At 39.0% G+C, this 20,854-nt stretch overlaps 1 protein-coding gene across 1 annotated transcript in view; it reads left to right on the forward strand.

Moving 5' to 3' along the window:
- Window positions 1-20,854, forward strand: part of ADAM22 (ADAM metallopeptidase domain 22) — a 2,281,988-nt gene that overhangs the window by 1,424,888 nt on the left and 836,246 nt on the right. Inside the window, exon 14 of the mRNA XM_044066314.1 lies at window positions 20,776-20,827. Within this exon, the coding sequence (XP_043922249.1) occupies window positions 20,776-20,827 (52 nt within the window). The remainder of the gene's footprint in view (window positions 1-20,775; window positions 20,828-20,854) is intronic.

Here is a 20,854-nt window from a genome sequence, read left to right on the forward strand (position 1 = left end):
ATTGTGTGATATTTTTATTAATTTTTGTTGATTTTTTTTTTATTTTTTATTACTGTACATGGAGCTTTTCTCCCAGGCCTTCATTGAAAAAGGGCTCATCTCGGCCCAATGGACTTTCCTGGTGAACAAACTGCAAATAAACAATAAATAAATAAATAAATAAAGTACTGCTATCTGCCTTAATCACTTTAGGAAAATGATCTTCGGTAAAGCTACCTGCCTGGAATTTCATACATAGTAATTTTATAATGGTCCTCTGCTGTTTCCTGTTTTGGATTACACAGTGCTTCAATATAAAAATGTAAACTATCTTATCAATATCTTTATGTCGTCATTATGCCAGAAAAATAAGAAACCAAAGTCAGTTCATCTAATCATGTAATGTGCTAAAGTTTGACATCACTTGGAATTACCAGTTACTTGTCACACTAATCAGAAAAAAACACCTTCACAAAGAAAATCTCAGTAAACATAAAATGCCATCATCAAAAACACAAACAGGAACATCACTCCAAGGACGTCTTTTTATTCATGCAAAATGTTCTGGTACCTCAGCTTCTTGCCTTCTAATGGAACATTTCTAAACAACACCCTCATCCTTAAATACATGCAGCACAATCATAATTACTTCAATTAATCTATCAATGTTCCAATTAATTAATTGGTCAGCCAGTTGGACTTGTCACACTAATGCCAGCCATAAAGTTACATTCAAAATAGTTCAAGTTAATCTTAGCACAGAAAGTGTAATGAGCCACTTTTTACACATTCCCTGAGGAATAAAGGTATTCAATATTTTACTTCACTGTGTTGTTGCATGGGTTAAAATGTTAATTGCCTACTATCTTGCATTTGATTGTTTATGCTAAAATCCCAGCATTATTTTGTGAAAAAAACAAGTGTAACTGTTTTCCATAAACACAGAATTATAGATACTGCTATAAAGCATCAAAGCAAGCTAAGCACGCATTTTTAACAAATAACGTTATGTACTTTGCCAGACCTGAAGTGTATAAGCTGGAGTTCTGTCTGCGGTTCTGAAGGGCTATATTGGAAGATGAGGCCATGTTATAAAGGTTGGCTAGGACAAGGCATGATCTAATCTCTTCTGAACTGCCTGTTTAACCTATACTAGAACTGTACATTTCATGGTACTGCTAGGCCTGTGTTGAAGATCAGAATTAGGTCGGGGTAGGTGACTAACAACATAGTTAAAGCAGATGTCCGTGTTACACCACAGTGCATCATTGCTCACCACTCTCTCTTAAGATAATACCCCACTTCAAAATGAAAATGATGTTAGTGACCTGGGAACATGGGCTGATAATTCTCTCTTCTTTGATCACCATGTAATGCCAATTGTGAATGTCATCCAGATCTAAAGAGGATATTGTCACTTTATATTCAGCATTGATTTGATTTGTTCAGTTACTGAATACAATACCCTCTCTGAGACATATCTCACTGGACACATTAAACAACTAGAAAGACCCCAGAGATTCCTAACTTAAAAAAAAAAGTCTTTAAAACCCAAAGCCACCAGAAAAGACTAGAAATGCTACTCATTTTAGTCAGCATTTATAGACTTCTCAGAGGAAATCTATACCTTGCTTTCCATGCTATGAGGGATCCAGTGGTCCTGAATCTATTATAGCTACACAAGTCCAATAGTTCCACAAACACAACAATGGGATCTAAATCTTCAGCAGATTAATAAAACAAGATAGAGAAATAGGTTTATTAATCAGTGCCTCCTCCATGTCTAGAATAAACTCTCCCTGCAGATCAAGCAGTGTGATGCACTATCTCCCTTTAAAAGGGACTGGGATACTTGGATGGATGTCCTGACATTTGCCCCAGGTTTGACTGGCTTAGTCATCTGTGAGAGGGGAGATACAGTTTAAGGGTGAGTATCGGCAACACGTAATGATCACGAGACTTCGCTGCTTTGAATTTTCTTATGATTTCTATAATGTGATGGGGCTAGCAGGACTACTTTGAGCTAGAATAAGGAGCTGAGTTCTAATGAAGTCCATTAAATGCTAGAGGATAAAAACGCTTAACTAACAGTCAGTAAAGTAGTTTGTCAACATTGTGTTGGCTAGCAGTTTCTATTTACTCTGTCACTCATACTGAGTGGCAGTATTGTGTTTTTCTATGTTGTATAGACAATCATCTATTTTTTTTTTTAATAAACAGTAATAAACCTGTGTAATTATTTTATATTTATTGTTAATCCCCCACCTATTCTGTCTCTTCTCCTTGAATATATTATGACATATGCTAAAAGCTGTCTCTCATCTTTAATCTAAGGTTCAGATATATAGCATAGATCACAAACAAAACAACAATAAACTGAATAAATAAAATAAGAAAAAGCAATACGGCTCACAGACAAAAATCAGAAACCTTTATTTAGCGCTTTCATCAGCTATCAGCATTGACTTCAGAATTCTGAAGAAGTCAATGTTGACAGCTGACGAAAGCGCTAAATAAAGGTTTCTGGTTTCTGTCTGTGAGCTGTATTGCTCTTTCTTATTTTATATATAGCATAGATATCATATTGTCAGTTAAACATTTATATAATAAATAAGGTAGTAAGAAAATCATTCTATGTCAGTTAAGCTATAAGTAAGGGCATGGCTTCTAGGTCCAAGGACGTCATCGTGCCACTGTACTCAGCCCTCATCAGACCCATCATTGAGTATAACGCCCCTTTGGAATGTACCTGACTGGGCACATGCAGCAACTGGAATGGCCACAGAGGTTCCTCACAAAAAGAATACAGGGCATAAGCACAGTTTCCTATGCAGATTGCCTCAAAGGCCTAGCTCTATACTCTTATTTCCGACAGACTGCTGAGAGGGGATTTATGTCTGGCATACAAGGCATCCTTGGACATTTTGTATATCTGCAAAATGAACAGCACCAGAACTAGTAGACATAAGGATTTAAAATATACTTACAACTTAAATAGTGCTTCCCATCCATGTGAAGCAGAGCCCTTCCCTATCGATATTCAAGTGCAACTTGGAGCATTGGATGAGAAATCAGACATTCATCTATGGTCTGGCACATATGTCTGATGGACAGAGGCAGTTATTAAAGCATGCCCTAACTATCATACAGCCTTTAAAATAATGTCTGAGACACAATAACTCATGGGATACATTTGGGTGGCATGATTAGAGGCACCAGCGGTCGTTAGCATAATATACAAGTATGAACCTATAAATCATGTTTTGCATAGATAATATGAATGTTTAAATGTGCATTTTGAAGTATACATACCATTAAAACATAAACCTGATACAGCATTATAATATGTTTACGTAAGAAGAGAAGGTGCCACCTTCAGAACAGAGTAGACCAATGAAAAGCCTTTGTGACTCTGGAGTATTCCGGTAGTCTGAACATAGTTTTCTATCAAGGGAAGTAAGACATAGATTCCTGCCAAAGATATTAACCAGTCCAGCTCATCCAACTCCTTTACTATTAGCCTTGTAAACATCAGGCCAAGAGAATTATTCAGCTGCTCATATAACCATAAATAGGAATTCCTCCTCTGTCTTCTTGAGCATGATGGATGTAGGGACCATTAGCCCTCCTTAATGCCACCATCATCCAGGCCATCTGCCTCTTCTTTGTTAGTTGCTGCACCAACAACCTTTATATCCTTGCAGCCTGCTGACCAGTTTTCCCCTTCAAAAGAACCAGCACGTGATCTTCCTTCTGTTGTAACCCAATTTCAGTGCCTCTTCAATCCTACTTCTTTCTTGTTAAACAGTCAACATCAGCTTTAAAAGTCTTTTGTAGGATAAACAGTTAGCCTTCCCGTCTTGTCAAATCTGCTTTTCTACCTATAGCTTTAAAAGGTATGCTTTAAGGGTCTCCCTGTATATTTGTTTGGTATAAAATCCACCCTAGTGTTCTTTGAAAAATGGGTACATAATGAAACGCCAAGTCTCACATAGTCAGGACTCACACAAACATAACATTAATTGCTAAGCAACAAAATATCAAACACACAAGCTGTCATAATTCAGAATTTTAAACAAAACACAAATCAAAGCATCCTTGCAGGGAAGCTGTGCCTCCTGCAGCCAAAGCTGCAGATTTACTCCAACCCACCTATTTTCTAAATCTAATTCTGAGGTTGAATAAATTCAGACTGAAGAGAAATGTCACACCTGTATTCACCTTTTCTATTTACTTTGAGTCACCAAGCCTAGAAGTCAGTAGTAAACATAAAAATCAGCATATATGATAAGACACAACCTGGCCAAAGCAGTAATTGACATTCCAAACCTTCAACTAACCATGCATGATATTTCAGGTCTCAGAAAAATGAGTCATGACAAATCAGTTTTCTCCTGAAAACTCCTGGTTCATGCCCAAAACCATGTACCACGTATCCTAGAAAACAGTATGATTCAAGGGTGATACTAGTGATCCCCTTCTTCTAGTCAAGCCCTCCAACTCCATTTTCAAAATAAAGTGATCAGTCAAGCACGGTCTTTAATTTTGCATGGCCTAACTTGAAGAAATAGAGGAATTTAAAAATAAAAGCATGTCTAGCCTGTACTCTGTATTTTGGAAAGCAACAAAATAAGTGAAGTGCTAATTCTTGAATGGTGGAGGCACCAAATGTCATGTAGTCCCAAGACTTCACACCACACTTCTAGAACATTTGCCATTGTAATGAGAAGTGTGTTTTAAACCCACAGTCCTATCTAACTGTAAGTGCAGTGTGTAGTTAGTTTCCCACCACTAAAGTCATTGAGGTCACCTTAATTTACAAGAGCCTGAAAAACTCATTCTGTGGCACATGCTTATCAAGTTGGAGCTGTAAAGGTAGGTCACAGAATATGATCTGTCTCCCATCTGGAATTCTGTGAGCATTAATCTCCCACTGAGATCTGGCCAGTTTTATTGTCTACCACCCATGGGGTAAAATATGTACTCTTGTCTTACTGCTTTATGCTGAAGTCCAAATGAAAGACTAATCCAGTGGGTCTGTTTTTTTTCTTCTTCATTTGCCTTTAATTCCTTCATATTAATTTCTTCTAAGAGCACATGTTTTACTCTTCCCATTTTTCCATAGGGCAGATTTTCTATCCTAGCCGTACTGTATGTGTCGAACATCATCTTTCTTTCGACAGAGGAGCCCAGCCCGAGCACACACTGTGTAGTCATCCAGATCACATCTATCTCAGAGGCTCAAGGAGTATTATTCCTTTTCTACCCTGCCTCCAACCTTATCTCTCTTGACTGCTGTGGAAAGGCCAAATATATGGGACCATCTTAAAAACAGAAAGTCCACACAGTGCCAGCAGTGGAGACATCGATCCCTGAAGTAAGTGCAAGGAGTTTTCAACAAAAAAATGTTATCCCTCTACCTCCACAGCAAGTTCGCCTATCCCAGGGCAATTTTACCTGCCAGCTAGTCTGGGACTAGAAGGGAGCTTAAAAACTAATCCCAAAACCACTAGTCTCACAAGAGCAGAAACATTTGGAACCACACTCCCAGAGAACGGGACCATCCAAGGCCAGCCAAGATGCTATTTTGTTTAGATCTGTTTAGTGAATATTAGTCAAGATGGGGGAGGCATAGAGAAGGATGGATAATGGACTAGTTCTTGCAAAAGTGGCTTTTGTTTGCTTGGTGATAAACTGCTCCTGTAGAGGAGTCCAAGGTTTTTGTTTGCTTTCTTGATGGTTTGTGCTTTATGGATGTTGAATTTTAAATTGTTGTCAATTTCTACACCCAGCAGTTTGGTGTGGGTAGTTGGAGTGATTTGAATATTATCTTTGGAGTTAATAGCGAAACTATTGTCTAGAGTAGGAGATCTACCTGGGCTGAAGAGAATTAATTTGTTTTTTGGGGGGTTTAGAATAAGTTTGATGTTAGTGAACCATGTTTCGGCAAGAGTAAAGTTAATTTGGGGTTAGGGTTTTTAGTTCATTTAGGGAGGGAGTGGCACATATTAGTGTTGTATCATCTGCATATTGAACTACTGAGGCAGCGATTGAGGAAGACGAGATCTGGTTGGTAAATAAAGAGAACAACAATAGCCCAAGGATGGACCTTTGAGGGACTCCTATGGATACTGGCAAGAGGGGGGACAGCTGGCCCCACCATAGACCGCTGTCAGTCTGATAAGTAGCTCTTGAACCATGATATGGAGGAGGAGCTTAAGTTTAGGGTAGATAGAGTTTCAAGAAGCATACTGTGGTTTACCATGTCAAAGGCTTTAGATAAGTCTAAGAATATGTCAGATACGAATAATCCCATTTCTACGTTGGTTCACTATGTTGGTAAATGATAGTAGTGTGGTGGTGGTGCTATGGGAAGGTCTAAAGCCATGCTGAGTTTCGGAGAGTAGGTTGTTTTTTTGCAGGTATTGCATTAGTTGGGTATGGACAACTCTTTCTAAGATTTTGGATAAAGGTGATAGGATTGCGATTGGGTGATAGTTGGTGAGTTCTAAAGAGTTACCTTCTTTGTGTTGTGGAATAATATGTTACATTTTCCATGAGGCTGGTACCTTGCATTCTGACAGTGATCTAATTATGAGAATGGACACTGGATAGGTTATAGCCTCTGCCGTTATCTGAAAGACATCAGCTGGTAGGTTATCAGCTGTTAATGTGGTAGGTTTGAGTTTCTTAAGGAGCTTATATATTACTTTGGTGGCTACAGGGTATAGGGAAAAGCTGGAGGTATTGTTTAGTTTTTTGGGTAGGTTGGGGTAGTTACTGGAGTGGGGTTACTTGTAGTATTTTGGGCATTGGCGAGGTTTAGAACTGTTTCGGTAAAGAATTTGTTAAATTGTGTGGGAATGTTATCATGGTTGTTAGGTAGCACAGGGGTTGGAGTGGTGGCTTTCCCTGGGTGCATTTTACTATTAATTGTGGCCCTTTCACATTATGCAGGCTGTTATTCTACCTGCATTCTAAGTATTTTACAGGCAACTAGGGACTTAATTGGTCTGCCTTTTTCCGAATATCTGAAGGTTTGTGGTTCCATGCACCCACTCCATCCCTCCCCTTTCCCTAAGGTGGGCATACCCATCCTCTCCTGCCAGCTCATTCAAGTGCCTAAGCTACTTCCTGAATTCTAGTCAATTCGGCTATTAGAAAACTGACTTCTTGGGACACTAAGAGGTAATGTCATTAACTGAAATATACAGTGAAAACAGTTAAAAAATAAAAAAAAAGAGGGTTGACAATTACTTTTTGTGCACAAGGTAACAGGACGTATTACTTCAGATACTCTAATAAACTACCAAATGAACAGTCCACACCCTGCATAAAGGACCCTTACCATTCATCCTCCTGCTAAAGAATATGCTACATTGGAAGACCACACATACATGAAATAAGACAGCTAATGCAAGTTCAGGTAGTGTCAGTCTGTTTTGCATTATAAGTACTGTACAGCATATAACATGAACTTTGGTGCCAGTCTTTTAGAATTTGTATGCAGGAGCAGCACTTGTAGTCAGCATTGCAATGGCCATGATCACCATCACCACTTTTTCTCACTTCACATTTATGGCCACCACCATTCACACTCACTTCACATTTATGACCACCACCACTTTTTACTCACCTTACATTTATGACAACCACCACCACTTTTTCTCACTTGACATTTATGGCCACCACCACCACCACCACTCTCACTCACTTCACATTTATGACCACCACCACTTTTTACTCACCTTACATTTATGACCACCACCACTTTTTCTCACTTCACATTTATGGCCACCACCACCACCCTCTCTTCACATTTATGACCATCACCATTTTTTCTCACTTCACATTTATGACCACCAACACCCCTTTTACCCACTTCACATTTATGACCGCCACCACTTGTTCTCCTTTCATATTTTTGACCACCACCCCCACTTGTACTCACTTCTCATTTTTGACCTCCTACACCACTTGTTCTCACTTCACATTTAGCTTTTACAAAAGTTCCTGCATGAAGGATCTACTCAAGAGTGTTCACTTAAAGCAAGTTCTATTGTATCATCCTCTTTGGCTAATCCTTTCAGGGATGATACCAGTTTGATCTTGAAATCAAACTAGCAAACATTTTCTTCTTGGAGATCCATTGCCGGTGTTGGTGGAAGAAGAGTTTATTTTTTCCTTCTCTTGTCCGCTGTTGATTTCCCAGGGATGGAGGTGACCAACCTTGGTCTCTTCTTTACATTTTGTTACACTGTATAAATATATGTCCATCACTGCCTTAGTCGGGCTTGTTTTGGAAACCTTCAGGCACACCACCTTCTATTGAAAGTCCATGAACTGTACAACAAAGTGCTACAAATGCCAGTGCTGTTTGTTTCAAGAATGGAATGTGCTGTAGCATGATGCCTTGTCAAAGCCCTTATTCCATGTTGGAGGTTTTATCATTTGCTGACCTCTCCAGCAATGAATTGCACAGGTAAAGCTCCCTGTATTACCTAAGGAAGACTTCTAACACCTGAACTTTGTTGCAGTGACATGATATTCAGGCAATCTGTTTCTGACATTTCTGTCTCATTTAGTATTCCAGCTCTGTTAGCTTGATTGTACTACATTGTGATATTTGTTGCTGGACCTATACCTGCATCTTAAACTCCACCGTTATGTATTGCAGACATTCTAACTTTGAATGCAGCTCTGACTGAGCTGCATTGATCACGTGTGCATCGACCAGAACCGTCTGCATAAAAGTGGACAAGCCTTCCTTCATTCTGCAAACTTGGCAATGCCTTATAGGGCAAACATATAAGCTGAGACAACCTTATCAGTTAAACATCTCACAGGCTACCTAAAGCTGATGGGCACCACCAGAACTGCCTGTTTCAGTGTACAGTTACCCTGCATCCATTCTCACTTACGGCTTATCAGTATAAATATGGCCCCTCTGTAGTGCAAACACAGGCTGCTGTTTTCTCTTGGTATGCCTTGCCTCCTCTTTTTGTGCACAGTTCTTCAGTTAGTTAAAAGAGTTTTTCAAACTGCAAGAAAATGGTATGAAATACATATTCAGATGTATTTACATCTGAGTCTGAAGCAGTTTTGTTAAAGCATGGGACTTCAGGTTTATTTTAACCTTACAAAAGATTGTGCTCACATTCTATTACAAATTACTTAGTGGCAGCCATGCTGCATAGGTTCATAGGTTCATAGATGATTACTAGGCTAATGGTACAAGCACCTATATCTTAATTCCCCAGATATGGGATGGAGTAGTATCAGGATATTGGATCTTTGGGTGCTGGAGCCCTGAGTCATTTTGTAGACTGTTTCTGGCCATAAAGGACATGAGCAGTACCCCGGGAGAGAATTTATGGCTCCATTTCTCCAATTTCTTTTTGAAGATAGTGAGGGACTTGCTTTGTTTTATGAAGATGGGAAGTTTATTCCATAGACGAGGTAGCTGCTGTGATACAAATCTGTTTCTCCAGCAACTTCTGCTAGAGTCACAAATAAGGTTCAAGTCTATGGAAAGTGTAACCCTTGTATAATTTTTCTTGTGAAAACATAACATTTTCATTAGGACTGGTCAGAGAATGCTTTGTAGGTCAGGCATAAGTTCCCTCTCAATACATGATATGAGATGAAGTAAAGGAATAGGGCCTTTAGTCGGTCTGCATAAGACATGAGTCTTATGCTTTGTATTTTTAGTGAGAAACCTCTGAGGCTGCTGAAATTGGTGTAAGTGCCTGGTTAGGTACATGCAGAAGGGAGCATAATACTCGATTATGGGCCTAATGAGGGCCTCGTACAATGGCACTATGACTTCCTTTGATCTTGATGCCATGCTTTTACTTATAAGTTAAGCCACACAGAAGGATTTCCTCACTACTGTAGCTAACTGGTGGTCAAAGTTTAGTTTACTATTTGTCTGTGTTCCTAGGTCCCTCAATTACTTGGTCTACTTTTAGGGGTGCGCTATGAATACTGTTTATCTGATTTACCAAAGGGTATGATTATGCATTTTTTAGCAGTTAGTTTCAGACTATTGTTTTGGCACCAGCATGTTTCAGCCTGTTTGTATGATGTCAACATCGTTTGGGAGTTTGATGTTTGTTCCCAGCTTACAGTCATCAGCAAACTTGGTCAGCTATAGGCCTCCAACAGTGGCATTCACCTCAAGAGAATTATAGATCAAACTGGAGGTGTGCCAATACTGAGTGCTGTAGTACACCGCTAGAAACAGGTTGCTTATCAGAAGTAGATTCTCCTATCCGGAAAACATGTATCCTGTCAGTGAGCCAGTTGGCTATTCATCTGATGATGTAGGGGTTTATGCCTAACTCAGTAAGTTTATCTATGATCCCCAAGTGGGGGATTGTGTTGAAAGTATTGGTCAGGTCTAGATAAGAGGCGTGTGCCATTTTACCCTCATCTACTATCTTGGTGACTTTCTCGAAGAAGTCCACCAGATTGAGCAGGGAAGACCTCCCATTGACAAAGCCAAATTGGGTCTGGTCCACTTTTTGGAGAGTTCCTGTGTTATTATTGATCAGGTCCATGATAATTCTCTCCATGACCTTGTTAATAAGGCTGGTCAAGCTTATGGGTCTGTAGTTCCCTGGGTCAGTTGATGCCACCCCCCCACACAAACCCACACACTTATGCAGAGGGATAACTGTTGCAGTCCTCCATTCCTTTGGGACAAAGCTCATCAGGAAGCTTTGGTTAATAAGTGTTCCTAGTGGTCCTGATAGATTCTGTGTTAAGCTATTTAAGAAGCATCCTGGAATGTTGTTGGGACCCATATAGGCTGTGTTTTTGGCTTTAGCAAGCACAGTAAGGAGTTGCTCCCTCATAATGACGAGTAGGATACAAGCTGTTAATATTTCTCTGATAACAGGACCAGTGTGTTCATGGTATTTTGCTGTAGAAGACACCTTTAACTGTTAAGCAGGCTTGTGGTATATGATTTCTCTGATGAACTCACCTTTTGCTTGCAAGAAGTAAAGTCATTCCTGGTATATTTGATAGTGCAAAATAATTTTAAAATATTGTAAACTGATATTCATTGTAATATTTGCTACATCATGAACAAATATGGAACAGTGAAGGAAACAATTTAGGTTCATAGGTTAGTAGTATGCCAGCTGCCCTTGCAGGCCATTTTAAGCCTAGCCAGATTCCTGGTTGTTGCCTGGAAATACCTATTACATTTAACATTTAGATTAACCTTACCCACTCATGGACTATATTTATGTTATCTCTAGTGGTAGTGACTAGGATCATACCAAAGATATTTAGAAAGTCCCCAGTCATGAGTTAAATCATTTAGGACCCGCTTTTGTCAATCAGTAATACAAGAAGGGCCCCTGGGGTAAATTTTCAATTACCCATTCTTAGATCCAAGCTACACCTCAAGTTGAACAGGGATGAGCTTTGTTTTATGTGGATTAGGAGTCTGTTCCTAGAGTAAAATATACCTGTCACTCCAAACCATTCTGTTGATGTTTCAGAACAGGTTTACAATGAATGTTTCTGATGTTCTTCAACTTTCTTATGTGTATTAGGTCCATCAATATTGGGTCAAGGATACCTTGTATGCCAGATACAGATCACCTCTTAGCAGTCTTTAAGAGACTGAATATAGCAACAGGGTTTTGAGGCAGTTCACGCAGGGTACATTGTTTAAGCCTGGTATCCTTTTTATAAGGTATCTCTGAGGGCATTCCAGTTGCCGTATGCCTGGACAGATACATGCCAAAGGGAGTGTTATACTCAGTGACTGATCTTATGAGGGCTCAGTAAAGGGTGATAATGACATCCTTTGACCTGGAAGCAATTCCTTTGCAAGTGAGCAGTGCAGTATAGAAGGAGTTCTTCACCACAGTGGATTCATGTAGGTGGAAAGTTAGGTTGCTTTCCACGTATGTGCCCAGATCCTGAACAACTGGGTCCATTCATAGGGATGTACAGTGGATATAAAAAATGTACACACCACTGTTAAAATGCCAGGTTTTCATGATATATAAAAAATAAGACCATAATAAATCATTTCAAAACTTTTCCCACCTTTAATGTGACCTATAACCTGTACAATTCAATTGAGAAACAAACAAATCTGTTAAGGGGAAAATATAAAAAATAAAAAATGTATAATAAGCTGGTTGCATAAGTGTGCACACTGTTAAACTAATACTTTGTTGAAGCACCTTTTGATTTAATTACAACGTTCAGTCTTCTTGGGTAGGCTATCAGCATGGCATATCTTGACTTGGCAATATTCTCACACTCTTCCTTGCAAAAGTGCTCCAAATCTGTCAGATTGCGAGTACATCTCTTGTGCACAGCTCTCTTCAGGTCACCCACAGATTTTCTATTGGATTTAGGTCTGGGCTCTGGCTGGACCATTCCAAAACTTTAATTTTCTTCTGGTGAAGCCATTCTTTTGTTGATTTGGATGCATGCTTGGGGTCATTGTCATGCTGAAAGATGAAATTCCTCTTCATCTTCAACTTTCTAGCAGACACCTGAACGTTTTGGGCCAAAAGTGACTGGTATTTTTTAATAGTCATAATTCCCTCCACCTTGACTAAAGCCTCAGTTCCAGCTGAAGAAAAGCAAACCCAAAGCATGATACCATCACCAGCATGCTTCACCATGGGGATGATGTTCTTTTGGTGATGCAAAGTGTTGCTTTTGCACCAAATGTACCTTTTGGAATTGTGGCCAAAAAGTTCAACCTTGGTCTCATCAGACCATAACGTATTTTCTCACATGCTTTTGGGAGACTTGATGTATTGTTTTGCAAGTTTTAGCTGGGCCTGGATGTTTTTCTATGTAAAAAAAGGCATCCATCTTGTAACTCTACCCCATAGCCCAGACATATGGAGAATATGGGAGATTGTTGTCACATGTAGTACACAACCAGTACTTGCCAGAAATTTCTGAAGCTCCTTCAGTGTTGCTGTAGGTCTCTTGGCAGCCTCCCTGACCAGTTTTCATATTGTCTTTTCATCAATTTTGGAGGGATGTCCAGTTCTTTGCAACTTCACTGTTGTCTCATATCTTCTCCACTTTTTGATGACTGTCTTCACTGTGTTCATTGGTATATCCAATGATGTGGAAATTTTTTTGTACCCTTCTCCTGATACCTTTCAACAATGAGATCCCTTTGATGCTTTGTAAGCTCTCTGCGAACCATGGCTTTTGCTGTAGCAGGCAACTGAGTAAATGTCAGGAAAATCCTACTAGGACAGCTGAACTTTATTTGGGGTTAATCAGAGTCTCTTTAATTGATGGCAGGTGTGTACCCAAGAAGACTGAATGCTATAATTAAATCAAAAGGTGCTTCAACAAAGTATTACTTTAAGAGTGTGCACACTTATGGAATCAGCTTATTGTACTTTTTTATTTTTTATATTTTCCCCTAACAGATTTGTTTGTTTTTCAATTGAATTGTACAGGTTATAGGTCACATTAAAGGTGGGAAAAGTTTTGAAATGATTTATCGTGGTCTCATTTTTTTATATCACAAAAACCTAGCATTTTAACAGGGGTGTGCACTCTATATCCACTGTATTATCAATGTGGTAGTTCCCTGGGGCAGTCAACTTCCCAAAGGATATGATAATGCATTTTTTGTCATTTAGATTTAGACCATGATTCTGGCACCAGTTATTTGTTTGGGATAAATGTTTTGGGGATTTGATATCTTCACCCAGTTTGCAGTCATCTGCAGACTTGATCAGCCAGAGCCTGTTAGTTTTGGTTTTAACTTCCAAGACATAGATGCCAAATGAGAGGTCCCAGCATTGAGCCCAAAGGAACTCCATAGGTGTTGGTCATTTAATGGAGGTTGCTTCACTTATCATGAACTCCTACATTTTATCCGTGAGCTGGTTGGTGATTCATTGGGTGATGTAGGGGTTTATTTGTAGTTTACTAAGTTTTTCTGTAATGCCAGAATAAGAGATTGTGTCAAAAGCTGTAACCTAGGTAGGTAATGTGTACTATTTTAACTTTATCCATAGCTTTGGTGACCTTTTCAAAAAAGTCCACCAGATTGCTTAAGCATGGCCTGTCTTTGATGAATCCAGACTGAGATGGGTCCCATGTTTGGAGGTTCCCTCTGTCTTTATTGATTAATTCCATGATAATTCTTTCCATGACTTTGCATGTAAGGCTGATCAGACTTATGGGCCTACAATTTCCTGGATCTGTGGAATAGTCTCCCTTATGCAGTGGAATAACTGTTGCTGTTTTCAAGTCACATGGTACAAAGCCCATATGTTTGCTATGTTTGAACAGTGTTGTTAGGGGTGTGCCTTAACTGTGCTTCATGCTATATGAATATGAAGTAAATAATAACCTTATTGATATTATAGCTATAAAATATATTTCCTTCTTTAACAGATCATTTTTGTAATCCAGACTACTATGATTATGTCATCCAGCTGGGGACCCCCTCTTCATCCTTTCTGTCCAGTAGTCCACTCTAACCTCCTTAGGCTAGAGGCCACTCCTGAGTGAGTGAGTGAAAAACTGAGAGTGAGATGATACCTAATTAGCATTAGTGCGGCGCAGTGGTGCAGTGGTTAATGCTGTCGTCTCACAGCAAGAGGTTCTCCGGTTTGATTCTCGGCTGGGGTGCCTTCTGTGTGGAGTTTGCATGTTCTCCCTGCGTTCGCGTGGGTTTCCTCCGGGTACTCCGGTTTCCTCCCACATTCTAAAAACCTTCCTTCTGGAGCATTTCTCCCCGGGCCTCCGCTGAAAACAGGATCTGTGGAACCTAGTCAGACTTTCCCGGTCAACAAATGTTAAATAAAATAAATAAATAAAATAAATAATTGTCTCCAAAGTGGGGTGGGTGATCAGCTCTGGGTTTGTTGTTGCCTTACTGAGTCTAGAATTTTTATTTACTGTAATTCCTTTCATCCAGTTTCATCCTCTATACTCACTATACTGACTCGATCACAAGCGTCTCTTCCAGTGTTACTTACCAGTACTTACCACTTGGTACTTAAACCAGAATACCACAGTACATTTCTCTAATATTTCCTCTAACCTTTCTGATATTAATTACATTAGCACCCTGAAATACGCTAAACTATTTTTCTATTTAAAATGTTGACAGCCTTTTATTGTTTAATTATTTGCTCTCGACTATAAATGTACCAAATGTTTTCGTCTTCCTATATGTCATCAACCTTATTATTGAATGTCTATTACACTTATAAAATCTGTGGAGCTTTTCTCCCCAGGCTTCCACTGAAAAAGGACCTGTGTCCAGATGGAACTTCCCGGTAAACAGATGTAAATAAAATAAATAAATAAAAGCAAGCAGCACATGCTCCACCATTATCCAAAAACATGTATAAACCTGAGCCCAGATATAAGTGGCTCTTCAATAGCCACATTGCTAACTGGGCAATAATACTGGGAGGAGATATACATCCCAATCCTGGACCCACTCACCAAACCCCATGCCCACAAGACCAACCCCCACGCATCCTGAAACAGCAACAGGCTACCTCTCCAACCACCTAGAACTTAAAATACTACACAGCAACCTAAGAAGTCTGTATAACAAAATAATAGAAGTTCATGCTTGTATAGCCCACTACTCCTCTGATCTCTTCATAGCCACAGAAAGCTGGTTAAAGCCAATTACTAAAGATACAGAAATATTCCCACCAGGTTATAATGTACTCAGACTAGACAAAACCCAAAAAACAGGAGGAGGAGTTTTTGTTTTTAATAGAGAAATGTTTTAGAGCTATCCACTTACCATGATACTGTACCCACTTTCAACAATGCTCAATTTCTCATTTCACTTCTCAAACTGAATACTTACAAATCTCTTGTCATCATAGGTGTATGTATTCCACCTGTTAACATTCCCATTCTGGAAGAGATCCTGTCTTGGATCTTGAGCAAGATATGACTGGAAAACATCTTGCTAGGTGACTTTAATATATACTGGCAAAGACAGCCTTAGAAGACCCAACAAATTCAATTCAGCTATGCAGCTTCTTTCAATTGATCAATACTCCACCTAAAAGTAACAAGGCCACATATAAATAATCCATCCTAGAATGGATTCTAACATCCACCCAAAACAGTGTTGCCAGAAATGGAACCCTACCCAGTAGTCTAAGTGCCCACCAGCTAAGCTACATGATCAGACACCCTAACTTCCCCACAAGGTTTATCACTATAAAACAGTCAGAAGCCTCAGTAACTTCAGTAAAGAAGTTTTTACTTTCATCCTGCATCAGATGAGCTGGGCTTGACTTACAACTCTTCCCCTTGATGAAGCAGTGGACACATTTAATACAATATTTATAAGAGTACTGCAGTGCAAGCACCATTAGGAACCAAAAGAGTTCAAAACAAACTAGCCCCTTGGTTAACTAATAAAAAAAAAAAAAAAACTCATGCAACTTAGAGATAAACTCTGAAAGTCATGGCTACAAACCAAGTTTCACACATCCCTGCAACAATATAGGCATTTAAGGAACAATAGCAAACAATTCATAAAAGAGGACAAAAAAAATTATTATAGCAACACCTAAAAATTTGTGATCAAACAATCCCTGAACAAACTTCTGGAAATCATTAGAAATGTATTGCTCATTCCTGGAAAATCAACCCAGCCCATGCCCAACCAATAACTCCCAAAGCAGTGCTTCACAGTTTAACTCACATTTTATAAATACATTAACCTTCGTCCTACAAAAGTACTGTAAAACCAGCCATACCACTCCTATCATTGAAGCCACAACAGACCCTCATAATCATTTCATTGCCAATATCTACTATTAAAAATGTACGCACCATTAAGACAGCAACCCCTGTACCTGTCCAGATTCATTCTGAGTAGTTTATACTCACTGCAGATAGCCTTGTATATCTTGTCTTGATTCTAATAAGCCACTTTATCCAAGAAAAATATGTCCCCACGTATGGAAAAAATCTTGTGTAATACCTTGCATAAAGGTGGCTCATCAACTGAGCTCACAAAGTACAGATCAAACGCCAGTTTCTCAACCTTTTCCAAAATTTTGGAAAGATGTATTCACACTTAACGTACTACATATATTATTTCTCATAACTTCCACTCTTCCTCACACCATGGTTTCAGACCCAGACACAGTACAATCACTGCCTTTCTAAGGTTCACAGATATAATAATAAAATCACAATAGAAGTCCAGATATTCTAACCTTAACATTATTTCTGGATTTATACAAGGCATTTGACACAGTCAATCATTAATTTCTCCTAACTAAACTCTCTTAATATGGGCTATTACTCTTCTCACTTAACTGGTTTCTTAATTGACTCACTAACAAGTCCCAAGCAGTGAAATAGCAAGATGATTTCTTCTCTTTTCTTCTTAAATCCATCAGAGTACTACAAGGGTCCATCCTAGGACCATTGCTGATTAACATATTAATCAACGACCTCAAAACTGCACCCAAAGAAGCTACCATAGTACAAAATGAAGATGTCTCCATTATAATATGTGCTGCTAGGACACTACCCATAGGTTCATAGGTGATTACTAAGCTAATGGCACAAGAGCCTTTGTAAGCCTAGCCAATAATAACCAGGATATGACAGCATCGTATCTTAATTCCCCAAAAATAGGATGGGGTAATGTCAGGGTAGTGGGTCTTTGGGTGTTGGAGCCCTGAGTCATTTTACAGACTGCCTCTGTCCATAAGGGACATGGGATGTATCCTGAGAGTGAATTTACAGTTCCCCATCCACTTCTGCAATTTCTTTTTGAAGAGAGTGAGGGTCGGGCTTTGTTTCAGGAAGACAGGAAGTTTATTCCATAGACCATAAATAAGGTTCAGGCCCATAGAACGATTAACCCTCGTATGATTTTTCTTGTGAATATATAACATTTTCAGTCTGGACTAGATCAGAGAATGCCTTGTAGGCCAGGCATAAGTCACCTCTCAATGAATGATCTGAGACACAGTAAAGGGATAGGGCCTTTAGTCGATCCATATAAGACATATGTCTTTCACTTAGTATTTTTTAGTGAGAAACCTCTGAGGCCATTCCAAGTCCAAATCCTTCTCCTCCAATGAAGCTTTGCTCGAGAACTCACAACTCCTCCCGAATCCAAATATATAAATAAGTAAACTACTACTACTGTTCACCCTCAATTGTCTCTCCTTCCTAAAAGCTACCTTTAATATGCTGTCATCCAGCAAGACCAATATAGAACTGGTATCCCACACCAAATTCCTAGGTGTGATCATTAATGACCACCTGAAATTTGATATCCTCCTTCAGCAACCCTTAAAGAAGACGCACCAAAAGCTAGGCTGCCTCAACAGAATGAAACACTACCTGAATTGCTCTGCTGTACAAAACATAGACACTTCTTTTCTACTTCCAACCCTGTTATATACCTCACTCATCCTAACCAATCTCAATTTCTCCCAATCAATAAAACTAGAATATGCTACAATAAAGTCAACACATTTGAAACCAACCAACAATATAGATCACTGCCTTTCTCTAAAGCAACTAAACTGGCTCAAATTAAATAATTGCATTAATTAATTAAATAATTAAATTAAATAATTCTCTATTGTAATAACAATTAATTATGACCAACAAACTACTGCACAGCCCTGAAAAATCCCCATCTCTTCACATCATCATTTAACCTTAGACAACTAAGAAACCTCTGCACTCCACTGATAAATCATTGCTGTCCATAACTAAACCCAGCAACAATGCAGAATACTCCCTCGATTCACATTGCATTGTTGTTGTGTCTTTCGGCTTTTCTCGGTTAGGGGTCGCCACAGTGGAACTCCGGTCCACTAATGATTGGCAGTAGATTTTTATGTGCCGAGTTGTCGGCCCTGACACACAACCTTCAACGAAGGTACGCCCATTCACACATGTCTCCACATAGAAGACGCTCTAGCTGAGAATCGAACAGGGCAACATCTTAATGTGAGGCGACAATGCTACCGCAGCACCACCACCACAGTTATTCACATTGCATTGTTAACAGGTGGAATACCATCCCATTACACTTAGGAACAGTCTGCATCCTGAATGACTTTAAATGACAACTGAAGCAACACCTAATAGATAAATGGCTCTGCACCTGCACCCCCCCTGGTTAAACTGGAACTAATATAGTTATATGAATCCATGCCATAACTCTGTGCTGCACAAAACTTAATATACCGTTATAACAGTAATAGCCTCCTTATCTCAACTCCATATCTTCATTGTGCCTGGTCCCCTCCTTCCTTTTTTATTTTATCTCCCTATGTCCCAGAGTTTGAACAAATGTATATAGTAACAAATATTCTTCTTTAAAACTTGACAATCTTTGTATACTGATAATATTGCATTGGATATACCTCCCTGTATTTTAAACGTATATATTCATGTACAACTCATGTTACTGTTATTTTTAATCAAAACTGTTTGTAAACAGTGTAACTGATGTCAAGGTTGTCTAGATAACTGAACTGTTGTTTGTGAGTAAAACTGACAGTAAATGATGAAAAATGCAAATCATGTCCATTTATTTATTTATTTATTGACATTTGTTGACCGGGAGTATCCGACTGGCCGTAGGTCCATTTTCAGTGGAGGCCCGGGGAGAAAAGTGCCACAGTTAAAATATACAGACAGTAGTTACATTGGATTTACATAGCAATTAACAATTTAATCAGCATAGCAATTAAAAATTACAAATATAGTTACAGATGAAGAACATAGTACATCAGTAGACAACTAGAATCTTTATCTTCTGCGAAGTACATAACAGACATTAACAATTGTTACAATAAGAAGTTCCTGCTGTATAATAAGTAGTTAGGCTTATGAGCATCCGAGCTTGCTATAATCAAGGTAGTTAATGGGGTGGAAAAAAAAGTGAGTGGATGGAGTGGGTGATATTAGAGGGGGAGTTGCAAGGGCATAGCCAGCATGTTTTTAGGTGGGCTTTTAGTAAAGTTTTGAAGTGGGTGCATGATGGTACAGAGGTAATTGTGGGTGGGAGGGAGTTCCATAATTTGGCTACGTCCATGATGTTTGTATAATGGAGCTTTTCTCCCCAGGCCTCTCCTGAAAAAGAGCATTGCTCAGTCAGACTTTCCTAGTTAACAAATGCCAGTAAATAAATTAAATAAATAAAAGTGAGATTCCCAAATTACCAGTCACTAATTTATACATACGTTTTGTGTGTGCACGAACCCTGAACATAGAACATGATCTCATTTATTCGTGGTGTTTGTCCCTGCCCCAACATGCTGTTTTTGCTACAACACTTAACCTCTGCTGGATGTCATTATTAGAGTGGACTGGGCAACCCCCCCTTCCCCCAAGGCATATGAGCTGGCATTGGACACTTTTACGCTTCCCTGGCCATTTCCACCAGCACCACCACCTGGGTCATATTCAGGCTTTATCCATGTATGCCATAGAGCAGGCTTGCTAATTATATTTTTATTAGTAATCATTTATAAATGATATTTTAATAAGCATAGTTATCCTCATTTATCTGTATTTATTTCAGTGTTGCCTTCCTGCAAGACAAATGAAATCTGTCACTTAAATGAAGATGCATTTTGTTAAGACATTTTATTTTTGAAATGTATGAATTCTTAAATAAGGAGCATGCAGTTTATCAGTTCTTTGCAAGTTTTTTTTTAATTAGGAAAATGAATGTGTATGTTAAATACATGATTACTAAAGTAGCAGACATGCAATTTATCAGTTCCTTGCACACATTTCTTATAGGAGAATGCAAATGTGAAGATACGTGGACAGGGTGTATCATGGAGGATCATGGGTAAGAGGTTCCCTGTAAATCTTGTTT

This window comes from Protopterus annectens, chromosome 3.part1 (assembly GCF_019279795.1).
Source record: "Protopterus annectens isolate FY-2018-M chromosome 3.part1, PAN1.0, whole genome shotgun sequence".
Lineage (NCBI taxonomy): Eukaryota > Metazoa > Chordata > Ceratodontiformes > Protopteridae > Protopterus > Protopterus annectens.